Source organism: Charadrius vociferus, unplaced genomic scaffold (assembly GCF_000708025.1).
Source record: "Charadrius vociferus isolate BGI_N301 unplaced genomic scaffold, ASM70802v2 scaffold119, whole genome shotgun sequence".
NCBI lineage: Eukaryota > Metazoa > Chordata > Aves > Charadriiformes > Charadriidae > Charadrius > Charadrius vociferus.
This window is the reverse complement of record NW_009650170.1, coordinates 1267693-1279693: the sequence shown is the minus strand read 5'-3', so window position 1 is coordinate 1279693 and position 12001 is coordinate 1267693. Positions and strand designations below refer to the sequence as shown.

Below are 12001 nucleotides of genomic sequence, written 5' to 3'. Positions count from 1 at the left end.
CCTGCCGGCCCCTCCTTACCGAGCCGGGCCTGGGAAGGGGATGTGCGAGGGACGGGCGCTCAGGAAGGGGCATCTCCTCCACCGAGGGGTGGGCCAGGAGGAAAGGCTGAGCCGGGGGTTTGCCCGCCCCGGCAGTCCCCGCCGAGCCCCTCTTGGGTCACCACATCAGCCTCCCTCTCCCCAGGCTGGGTCCTGCCAGCAGCCGGCTTGCCCCTCCGATGCACGACAGAGCCCTTCCCTCGAGCGCCGTGCTCGGACAGCCGGGCCTGGCATTGCTCGAACATTTCGTGAGGGTCCTGCTGGCGTTTTGCATCCCTGCAAGGAGTGCTGCGGGCCTGTGGCCCCGTGGCACCTGAGCGAGGACACGTCCCCTGCTAATGTTTGTAGTGAACAAAGTTGCTGTTGGGTGGACAGACTGTCTGGGTGTGCCTGCTTATGGCTGGCTTTCACTCCTATTACAACTTGCACTGCACAAAACAAGACTGGGCGAATCGATGTTGAGATGTCTTGTCCCTGCTGAGATATCACAGCCTCTCCGTTCAACATCAGAATGTCCCTTAAGGTGTCCCAGCTGTTCCTGGGCTTGCTGCAGCCTGAAGTTCTCAGCAGAAGATGATCGATCCATTTAGCAGCCTGTTGAGTGCACGTTCTTAGTTGTGTTTCTCCCTCTCTACCAGCTTGGGATTAAGCTTTACATCCTCACTGGCTTCACTGTGCCTGTTACTGCTTGTTCACTTTGGAGGTGGCAGATCTCACCGCTGGCCAATGACGCCAGTCACGGCTGTCGGAGCACTCCCCTGCCTGCCTCCCCTCCTCCGTGGGAGATCCTCTGCCTGTCGCAGAGCAACTGCATTATCCTCCTCCAAATCCCTCTTCTGCCGTGACGTCTGCAGAACACTTGACTGAGATTAGTCTGTCATGCGGGGGCTCTTCCCCCCCCCCCCGCTGACCTGTGCTTCCCCTTCTGCGGCAGCTTTTTGGCTTGTGTCTCTTCCCTGCTTGTGCAGCCAGCAGTCCGGGGCTGGCACTCCCAGGCTCCAGGATTGCAGTGAAACTGGAGTTCTGGGAGGAACTTTGGACATGAGTAATTCTTTGCTCTGTCTGCTCAGGCCCTAACTTTTCCACCACAGCTTTCTTGCCTGTGCACTGCCCTCTCCTCCCCTCCAACACCTTCTGCACTTCCCTGAGAAGGGTTTTTCAGGGAAAAACCTTATTATTTTGAGAGGTATCAATGAAGCTAATGATTTTATAACTCAGTATGAGAGGATCAGAGTTCTCCTGGGTGCATCACAGAGTCCTGCGTGGACTGCTCTTCAGTGCCTATTTTTTTTTATTTAAAGTAATAAATAGTGCTTTTGTCCTGGGCAGACAGCTGTGTAGTGCCCTGAGCATGGTCAGAGCGTTGTCCCTTAGGACATTGTACGCTTGGCCCCGGTGATGTGTGTTTCCTTCGTGCCGCCCTGCTTGAATTTCCTGCTTCCTCCTCGCTTGGCAGCGAGTGCCCTTGGATCAACACCAGTTTGCTGTGACAGCAAGTTGGAGACCGTTGTTCAAACAAGGGAACAGCAAGGAGCGGTGTTGCTTTGCCACAGCATTCAGCATCAATGAAGCGCAACTGAAGTAGCCTCTAGCTCTGCTGTCTTCGGGAGGGTGCTGCAGCTTTGGCAGGGACTCAGAATCAATTTTTGAGCAGAATCAATTAGAAAGCTGGAAAATTGAATGTGATTCTAGGGTAGATTTGAGGTGCTCAGGCTGCTTAGTGTTGTGTGCAGGGAGAGGATTCAATGAAGGGCTGCTGTACCAAGGGAAAAATGAGATCTGGTTAACCAAAGTTAGAGCGTGTCAAACTCAAACTGGAAACAAGCTGCAGATTTCACTGAGAAATTGGAACCCTTCAGCTTGGGATGGGTTGGTTGGGGTTGCCTGAAATCTTTGTTTAGGTTTGAGGATATTTCCGCAAGAGGTGTTTTAGTTTTACTTCAGAGATAGATCAGTGACGGGATATTCTTGATGATGCTTTAACTTGGGTTATGCCCAGAATCTGACCTAATGTTTGTGAGCAGCCACACCTAAGCTTAATGGTTTCAGGCCCCTGCTTAAAAATGCAAGGTGATTTCAGTTGCTGTAAGCTAACTATCTTCTCTGTCTTTTGAGGTGTCAAGGGTTGTTTTTCCAGTAATTTGGACCTTTTTGAAGCACCCGCTTGCCTAATGCCATGAATATTGCAGTGAACAATGTGGAAGAAAAAGCTGTCCATTCCTGGTCAAGAATTTCCTCTGCAGGACAAAAAGTTCTGGAGGAAGCCCTCCGAGTCTTCAACCCGATGTCCAAGGATCTTTCGGACACAGAGACCCAGCTGGTGGCCTTCATTCAGAGCCTGAAGGAGGAGGGCTACCGGCCCACAATTCTGAGGAGTAAGGATGTGTATGGGTACAGCTCGTGCACGGCAGACACACCTAGTCAAACAAAAGAGAGCACCCCACACAACTGCGCCAACGCTGCCGAGTCAGCCAAGAGTCTGGCTAGAAACACCACAGCTGTGGCAAAGGTGTCTGCTTCTCCCACCAGCATTTCGGTGAACTCTTCAAAAGTCTCCACTCAGCCTGTCTCTAAAGGGGATTCCACAAATATCCTGTTGAGCTCCTTGAAACAGACGAGATCTGGCACGTCCAAGGCTGCAGCAGTGGGCTTCCCTACAAACATGTATCCTGATGTGTATCCAGCCATGAGACTGTCGGTGGTTCTGGAAGCTCTGGTGCCGCTGAAAACCACGACATCCTGTTTGGAGTCCAAGTACACACAAGGGCGTCTAGGGATCTCGCACTCAGACCTTAAACTCCTCAAGGCTTCGAATCCGCCAAGGCAGTTTTCTTCAGGCAAGACCACTAAAATAACGGAAGGTAAGGGGTACAAGCGTTTGATAAAGAAAGCACCGGATTCTGCCACCCTTGCTTTAAATCTTCTGAAGGGACCAAAGGGTGGAGTCCTGCAGGAGAGCAATGCTTGCAAAGCCTCGGGAGTTCTCAATGGGAGAGTCACAGGCAGCTCGTCCCAAGGCTGTACCACAGCACCGCAGTCCAAGACCTTGAAAATCAAAGGTAAGGAAGCTCTGGTGGGGAAAACAGAGTGGAAGGACACCAGCACTTACCAGGAGAGTGTTGGGCAGAAGAAGAGAAGAGCTACGGAGGCAAGAGAAGCACCACAGAGAAAGAAAGCAAATACCATTCCTGTCCGAAATAAATCTCGACGGCCTCAGAGCACTTTGAACCTGCTGAAATTTCGGACCATCAAGGTGGGCAACTCTTCCTCTGACGATGAAGTGAGGAGGAGAGCACAGAAGATTCTTAGGGTCAACCTGTCCCCCGTAATCCGAATCCAGCCCTTGTCCCACTCTCACAATGTCCCTTGAGTTTCTTCACTTTGTCACTTTATTTTGTAAGTAAGTAAATATGAGCCTGGCACCAGAGCATGGAGAAGTTTAAGAATAACTCTGGATCTCTGGTACCTGGTGATGATATGTCAACTAACCTGCAGACGGCGCAGCCTGCTCTCGCGCTGTTTCTGCCTGTCTACCACTGCTATGCAGAACTGACTGCAGAAATACAAAAACCCTGTTTGGGAACACGGGATGGTGACTCTTGCCTGCAGCGAGCCGAGCAGGCCAGAGGGCTCGCTTCCTATGGGTGCTCTTCTGACGTGGCAGGCTACATTCTCGTGCAGGGGGAGAACACGGGACTTTCTCATGACATTGATGCACTGTGATATTGCTCTTTTTCAAGCTGTACATTTACTGGTTTTATTTTGATCAAATTTTATAACTTTATTATCTATATATCTATATATCCATATATGTGCATATGGCCCAGGAACTGTGGGAAGATGCACTTCCTCCATCCCTCTGGGATTGGGTTTGATAGCTTTTGTTCCCCCACCCCTTCAGCCAGTCCTTTGTTGAGAGGTGCCAGGATTTCTTTGTGATTCAGTGTTGTGACAGTCTGTTCTGGGCTCTCTTGAGCAGCTCAAAGGCAGGCACACTTATAGCCACTTGTTTGTCTCCAGAAATGCCAAGCAATTTGGAGATTTACCAGCTGATAGTTGACTACAGTTTTAATCATACTTTTGGTATTACCTCTGCATAAGAGCGGGGGAGTGTTACAGGGCTGTTGCCTGCAAGTCTGCCTAACGTCTCTAGGTGCCTCCTCCGTTCGTTGGTAGCAGAAGCTCTGAACTCAAGGTAGGGTTTGCTTCCAAAGAGCCATTCCTCCTCAGCACCCAGTGTTGCTCTGCTCTCCTGTACCCCAGGTGCAGACCTAGAACATGAACTGTGACTGTTAGAGCCAAAGGGCTGGAGTTGTTCACAGGAATTGTGGAAAGTGTCCTGCCTACCATGCAACTGCTTTGCTGTTGCTGGATGTTTCAGGAGCAGGTTCTAGGAGCCGGTAGGGGAGACACAGGTTGTGTTTGAATGTATTAGATACATCCTGTCCCAGAGCTCAGTGGGATATTTGAACCTGAATTAAAGCAGAAAAGCAAAAGAGTTGAGAGGATATGTGCCAGTATGTGAATGTGGAGAGCGTCTTTCTGTCGGTTTGTGGGGGTGAGGCAGTAGGAGGGGAGATCGGGACTGTGTTGTGAAGGGTGACAGCTTTGCTGTGCTGCCTGGGATGTTGTGAGAAGGTGCGTGGCAGGTGTGAAAGCTCCCGGAGCACAGGTTCTGCCGTCCCCAGGAGGCACTGCGGAACCACTGCGGGCGGCTGTGTCAGCCTTCCTTCGACAGGGGCACGCTGTCAGATGTGAACACAGACTGCTCTCTGCAGGGAAGGATCCACGAGCTCCAGGAGAAACACCGCGTTGGAGCGGTAGGTGCTGCTGCTGTCACTTGGGAGGGACAGTCTTCAATGAGACGATCTGTGTTGGGATACTGCAAAAGCAGAACCTGGCTGCTCAGGGAGAGGGAGCAGCATTGAGCCAGGCATGGGCTCGGCTCTGTACATTGTCGTACGTTCAGATCTCTTCAGCAGTGGGCCAGTAATCCACTCATTCTCTCACCAGCTTAAAATACCAGTTGTCTGACCTAGTAATCTCTGTGGACATTGGCTGAAGGGTTGAGCTCCCCTGGGAAGCCCCAGCTCCTTACGTTTCAGCCCCTCCCTAGCACCTGGCTGGATTTCAGCACTTTGTAAAAGGGGTCAGTCAGTCTCTGATCCCCAGCTCAGAGAGGAAAACCGTGGCATGGAGAGGGAAGAGGAGGTTCACGAAGGAGTGAGAGGGCAGGGAAGCTGAGTGTCGTGAGGCTCAGCCCGAGTTCTCTGCCCTCGCGCAGGTGGAAGTTCTCCCTCAGGGGGATGATTGCAGGCTCTGAATCACACACTCGGTTCTGTGTGGTTTTACTGTGTGTATCTGAGTTGCTGTCAGAGATCATAACTTGCAGTGTTTGAGACTGACCTGTGAATGCCGCTGGTTGGCTGCAGAGGAGGAGAAAATATTTTCTTCTGCTTCTGTGTTTTAAAACGCCCTGGCAGAGAGTTCCCTGTCCTGACATGATGCTGGATGAACAGGGACCCTTCATCACTGTTAACTGGCCAAAAATTGCTTTGTCCCTTTTGTTCCCACTCCTTCAGACCTTTCTCATTCCCACGCTCTCAAATGCCAGGTCTTGAAGTCTTGCACTGGAGTTTCTCTTTTTGGCTGTTTCCCGAGGAGGACTCTGAACTCCTGCCTGCGGTATCGCTGTCTGACAGGCTGCTCGGCAGCTTCCCCTGTTCCCAGCCCCTTATAAGGGCACCGAGAGCTGTCTCTGGAGCCTCTTCGTGTGGTGCAGACATCCCAGCTCAGTGCCTGGCCTCCGGCGCGAAAAAAACCCATGCATCAACAAGGCCGAATTCGGGTTGAGGTTGCTTTTCCTCCAGCCTGAGCAGGAAGCTGAGCACCTGAGGCCAGCTTATCAGGCCCCATCCCTCCTCTTCAGTGTGTTTCTTCCCCTGGCTGCTGCCTGCCTCCCCACTCTTCTCCATCACCTCTTGTCTTTCACAGCTTGGGTCTTTGCCAATCAAGGAATTGGCTTGTACTGTTGCTTAACACATCCAGCAGAACATACTGCCTTAGTGCTGCCATGCCTTTCCCGGCCCCGAGCTGAGTTCTGTGAATGCTTGGTGGCAACAGCTCGCCCGGTGTCCTTCCCAGGCCACCAGCAAGAGGTCTCCTGCTCTGCAGGGAGAGATGAGCATTGGAAACGCCTCTGTGTTGCTGAGGTTTCTGCCAGGGAAGGGAGCACCCCGTATCTCTGTGCTCAGGGACTTGCCCGTCATCAGTCCAGTCTCTATCATCTCTTCTGCACATCTCTACCAGAATGAATTCTCTGCCCTCCTTATGTCTCCTCTTCCTCCTCGCCGGTGATTTGGAAACTTGGCTAGAAGGATCGCAGCTTGTTATTCACTTTGCAGCCCCTGGTGCCAATGTCAGCAACTGCTGCCTGTCATCCAGTGCTGGCAGATGGGGTGCCTGCAGCCTGTGGGTGGTTAGCGCTGCCGTCCTTCATCTTATGGCCAGTTGCCAGTGCTCCAGGTATCCTGGGCCTTTGACACTGATGTGCAGGAGGCTACAGAAGGGGTTGTGCTATGGACGCTGCTGTCTGGTGTTTAGGGAAGATAAAGGGTTTGATCAAACCAGACCTGCCTAAGACCTGATCTAACCAGAGATCTCCCTCCAGAGGTCCCTTCCACCCCGTGTTATTCTGTGACAGCAGAGTAACACTTGCCTTCCATGGACCTGCGCAGCAGTAACAGGCAGGGCACATAGAAATACATTGCCTGGAGTGCTGTGGTCTCTGCTGAGTGTGCTGTGTGCAGGTTGTTCAGACCTATTTCTGTATTAGTCACTTTGAATTCATCCAAGTGCCTAACCTGGCCTATGCTGTTCCTGGGTACCGTGACAGCCGAGAGCTTTGGACACTCGTAGGAATGCTTTTACCACATGGATTTGTGCCACTGTCACTTCAAGAAATGATTCAGCTGGCGGTCAAAGGGCTGTTCTTCCGACTGAGTTTGTGGAAATCATTTCTCCTTTTATTCAGCTGCCAAGAAGCGAGAGTTTATGCTTCGCCTCCACCAGACAAGGTCCTTGAGCTTCCTGCATGCTTCAGATGTCCGTCAGCGAGGTCCGTGGGGAGAGCAGCTTGTCCGGCAGGCAGCTGAAGGGGAAGCTGACATCAGATACCAGTTGAAATCACATTGTTAATTGGTAGAAATGTTTTGAAGCTCATGTCCACTGTGATCAGATTTCACCTTCTGCCACTACTTTCAGTTGGAGAAGCTTCTCCTTGGCCTCTTCCCTGCAAGCCATGTAGTGTGGTGCCCCTGCTTCCAAACTGTTTGCCTCTCCCCTACAGAGCGAGCTGCCGTAGCGATCCATGTACAGAATTTCTTAAGCACTTTTTCTGCAGAATAAGAAGGGATTATTTTGTTGCTCCTGTTTTGTTGCCACCTAGTTGTATTTCAGTGTGTGAAGGAGGTGTGCTCTGTGGAGTGTGTGAGCACTCACCTAGCTGGATACTTCTCAGACCAGGGCATCCCCCGCCCAGCCTGCAGCACTCGCGCTCACAGGGCCAGGGGGCAGTGGGCTGAGACCCCTCGCTGCCTGGTGTTTCCTTGCGCAGAGTTCAGCCAGTTGCCAGCTAAGAGCATCGCAGGAAAGTCAGGAGCAGAACAGCATGGGTGGATGGGTGATGCTGCGCACCGAGCTCCGCGGCCCTGCTCCGCAGCTGCCCCTGTTCTGCCTCATGTCGTCCAGGCCGCCTTCGCACACCAGCAGTACGTCTCCACTGGTGGAGATGGTGGAAGTCCCCCGGCTACAGCTGTGGCAGGAGAGGCTGGAGGGTCTTGGGTTTTGGACTTGAGCATAGAATTCGGGCCCTTGCAGTTGTGACTTGTGCAGTGTTGATGGCCAGACCTTGCCAGCCTGCGTGGGGGCTGCAGCCACTCCAGCTGTTCTCCCCCTTGGGTCCAAGTTCCCTGCTGGGAACTGGGCCTTTGGCCACAGCACAAGGGACGTGTGGGGACAGAGAGCAGGTTTGTCTCTCAGCTGCAGCTGGACAGTGGGAGGTGAGCTGGGCAGCTTCCCAGGCAGGAGGGCAGGTTTAGGTGGGAGGATCTTTGTTTTGGCTGTGGTTGGCAGTGTCAGAGCTGAGCTGTGTGGAGCACCTGCTGCTCAAGCAGTTTTGTTGGTTTGTGTGGAAGTGACAGTTTCTCCTTCAGTCTTCAGAGTGGCACTGGCCCATTTGCTGCTGTGGTGAGATGGGGATGGCTTTCCAGGAGCTGAGGTGGCCTGAGGAGAGGACAGCTGTTCTGGGGCACCTCGCACCTTCTCAACAGTGCTGCAGCCCTTGGCTTTGTGAGCTGGGTGGGCAGGCACCATCCGTGGAGAGGGCAGCAGGGCAGGTTGCTCCCAGGCCCTCACGTTTGGGGGCTCTGTGCTAGAGAGCGCCATGCTCAGGTTGCCTTCGCCTCGCAGCCTGCTCCTGCCTGGAGCTGGGTGCTGTTAGGAAGGTGCCAGGTGCCTCGCTGGCTGGTGGAGCAGAGATCTTGTCCCAGAAGGCAGGAGAGCCAACCCTTGTCACTGGATCAGCCCCGAGTGTAGAGTGAACCCTGTTTGTAGACGTGACTGTGCTAGCACTCGCAGCTTGGCTGGCTGCTCTCTCCAAAGCCACGGTGCTGAGGCCAGACCCCGCAGTTTGCTTAGGAAGACTGAGGAGGTCTGGTGAAAATGCGAGTATGTGGGATTAGGGCAAACCAAAGACCTCTGGCCAAGCAGCGCCTGGCCAGCCAGCTTCTGCTTCTGAGATCTGCGAACAGAGGAGCCAGGTCTGTGGCCTCCACTCTGTCCCTGCCCAGCTGACGGAGCCTGTCCTGCCCTGTCTGGCAGCGCTACGCAGGCACTGGTGCTGCAGGCTCTGGGGTGCGGGTGAGGGGGTGCCCTTTTGGAGCAGGTGCCCCTCCTAATCCCTTGGTTTCTGTCCTTCATCAGTCGCACAAACTGGCCCTTTTTGGGTGGCCACGGGGAAGATAAGCTGCTCCCAGGCTTGCAGAGCCCCCCCCACCCTATGCGTACTGACTTGTACCCCCTGGACGCCCTCGAAGGAAAGGTAGGAATTCCTCTGGTGAGCATCTGAAATACCTTCCCCTGCGGGGACGATTAGGCCTTGTCCCAGGGAGTCCCTTAAAGGCCTTATTATCGTCTGGGACTCTCTCCTTGTTGTCTTAATTAGCCCTTTCCATTCCTGTTGCTACAGGCAGCCCCTGTGAGAGTCTGGTGATTCCCACAGACGCAGTCAGACACGCGGTGCTGTTTTTAAAGAGAAGGTGCTGCAAAGCTACCCCCAGAAATACCTCCCCTCCCGCCCCTGCTCTGCCACTCTGCCCAGGCCTGGGAGGGGACGAAATGAGTGTCGGCAGGGAAGGCACGGTGTGTGACGCCATTCCTTCCTCCTCATTCCTGGTGCAGCCCTTCTGAGGAGTAGCGTTTCCCGAGCAGAGGCACAGCAGCTGCTCGGAGGGACGCGGGGGCTCTGGGTGGGTACCGCCTGGCCCCTCACGCTCGTCTCTGCCAACAGTCGTCTCTAAGAGAGCTGTCTCCACACCACAGCGCAACCAACCTGCTCCGGCTGGAACCGCTGCCGCCGGCTCAGCCGTGGGCATCCTGGTGTTCGGGGATCCCAAGTGATGGCTGGGGAGCAGCAGCTGCAGCCCGCGGGAGGGCGAGTAACAAACTTTTGTATGGTGAATTTACAACAACTGACCATCTTGTTCTTGAGTGAACTTTTTACTGTTTCATTTGTTTGTGTAGAATGTTTCCGAAGCTATATTAATATTTAATGTTTAATATGAGGCTGGGCTGCTCCACACTCAGTGTTGTATATTTTGGAATGGCATTGTTTAGTGAAAAGACAGCATTATTATTATTCCGCTCTTCGGAGGGAATGGGACAAAAATCAGACTGTCTTTTTTCTTAAATGAAGTGAACTTTTTGTTATGAAGTCTTAGCAGGTGTCCAGCCCTTCAGTAAAATGGTGCTCAGAACCACCCAACGTGTCCAGCTTTTCTTTGGGCCCTGCCAGACTGCTCCTCCCTGGGCTCCTGCTCCCAGCCCTGTGTGAGCTCCATGGAATGGTGTCTCCCATGTGCCCGGCTGCTGTGTGTGGCACCCTCAGCTGGAGACTGCCACCACCTCTTCTCCCCAGGTCCCCCCAGTGAGGTTTGGGGTTACCCAAGCCCATTAACGGAATGCCTGGCGCAGGATGGGAAATGCTCCAGACGAGTGCCACTGGTGCTGAACTGGTGTAAAATGACATAAATCAGCATTCCAGGTTGGTTCCTAGAAACGCGCCGGGTCGGCGCTGCACTGGCAGGCGCTCTGCCAGCTCCTGCCTGCCTGCCTACCCTCCAACTGGATCTGTCTCGTCTGTAGACGGGACCCCGTGGCCGGCTAATTCAACAGAAATGCCATTGTTCGCTGGCGTGCGATCCGGATCCAGTTTGTGCCGCGGGGCCGTCGGTGCGCTGAACCGGCACTAACGGTGGTGGGACCGTGGCCCCAAGCAGACGGCAGCTCTGGTGCTGGAGCTCGTTCCTCGGGAAGGGTTAAGCGATTCTCCCACTCTCTGAGGATGTTCAGGGAAGTGTTGGCTGCCCGCTGAGTGCACTGAAGTCGGTCCAAGTGGGACTGGCCAGGCGTGAGAGGCTGCCCCAGGAGTCCGGGGGCTCTGCTGAGGCTTGGGGGGGGCACTTCTCTGTGTGCCCTGAAGCAGTGAGCGCTGCCGGTTCCCACTGCTGCCCCTCTGAACTGTTTGGTTTGCTGATGATGGCGAAATCACTGCTGAAAGGTGCCGGTGGAGCCAAGGCCATGGGTGCCTGAGGGAGCAGGAGAAGCTCAGCAGCTTTGAAAGGCTGGTGACGGAGGGCTGCAGCACCTGCCCCTTCCCGTCCCGGCGGCGCGGCCCCCAGCCGTGTCATCTCCCTGGGCAGACACAGGCTACCCCCACGCGTTTGCCTGTGGGGCGGCTGAGGGGATTGCAGCTGGTGGTGGGAAGGTGGAGCAGCCTTCGGGGGAGCCAGGAGGTGCTGGTGGACATGGGCTGGGACACCTCACTTGTCCCTCAGATCCTGCTGAGGATCCCTCCCTCCCTCCCGCTTTTACGTTGCTTTTCAAGACCCGAGATCCTGTTACAGCCACCTTTATCGGGCCACTTTGGATGTCCTCAGAGCAGATAAGGTTTACTTGGCAAGATCCCTGCAATACAGACACAGTGGCCAGTGCTAATGGCACTTTATCAGCTCATCTCCTGCCAGCTCTCCTAGCCGAGGAGGTGGTGGTACCTTGCTCCTGCCTTTCCTCCGGGTTTCCCAGTGCCTGCTGAGAGCACGGCCATGGGCAGCTGGCAGGGCTCTGCCCACGACATCCCTCGCCCCACCAAGATGCGTGGGACCGGCCTGTGCTGTGTCAGGGTGTCCCTGTGGGCACACGTTTTGGCACCCCCATGGCCTGGGGAACTGGTGCTTTGTCTGCCTGCGACCTTGCTTGCCGGCGGGCAGCCAGAGCGCAGCCTTGGTGTGGAGAGCACGCGGTTCCTCTTCCTTCCTTCGGCCTCGGCTAATAAAAGGTACCATCCCTGCGTGACAGTGAGGTCTCTGTCGAGCACAGCCCCGGAGCCCTGTGGGGAGCACGGTTGTGCTCAGCACCCGGCCCAGCCGGTCCAAAGGATCCCAGGCAGCAGCAGCCGGCACAGGGTGAGTGGGGCCCGGGCTCAGAGGACAGCGATGCCCGCGGTGCTGGCACGGGAGGGAGCAGGATCTGTCTGGCGCGGGTGCCAGGGGAGTGTGGCTGGCTGCTGTGCTGCCCCAGGGCTCCCGGTATCGCTGCTGGAGATGTGCTCTGAATAGGCACAGACGAGCCCACACGGTGCAGGGCGAGTCCCAGCCGGGCTGCCTGTCTTGGCAGCCCCACGGCG

At 54.8% G+C, this 12001-nt stretch overlaps 3 protein-coding genes across 3 annotated transcripts in view; 2 read left to right on the top strand and 1 right to left on the bottom strand.

Annotated features, from left to right (window-relative positions):
- Positions 1 to 284, bottom strand: part of LOC104293090 — a 4560-nt gene extending 4276 nt beyond the window's left edge. The window contains exon 1 of the mRNA XM_009892551.1: positions 162 to 284. Coding sequence (XP_009890853.1) covers positions 162 to 284 — 123 coding nt within the window. The remainder of the gene's footprint in view (positions 1 to 161) is intronic.
- Positions 285 to 2215: 1931 nt separating this feature from the next.
- On the top strand, positions 2216 to 3409 carry CCDC71 (coiled-coil domain containing 71). The gene has a single exon (XM_009892533.1). It carries the CDS (start codon positions 2216 to 2218, stop codon positions 3407 to 3409), a length of 1194 nt encoding a protein of 397 aa, XP_009890835.1.
- Positions 3410 to 4548: 1139 nt separating this feature from the next.
- LOC104293088 (laminin subunit beta-2-like) overlaps positions 4549 to 12001 on the top strand; it is a 23333-nt gene continuing 15880 nt past the window's right edge. The window contains exons 1-2 of the mRNA XM_009892550.1: positions 4549 to 4597; positions 7388 to 7436. Of these exons, the coding sequence (XP_009890852.1) occupies positions 4549 to 4597; positions 7388 to 7436 (98 nt within the window). The remainder of the gene's footprint in view (positions 4598 to 7387; positions 7437 to 12001) is intronic.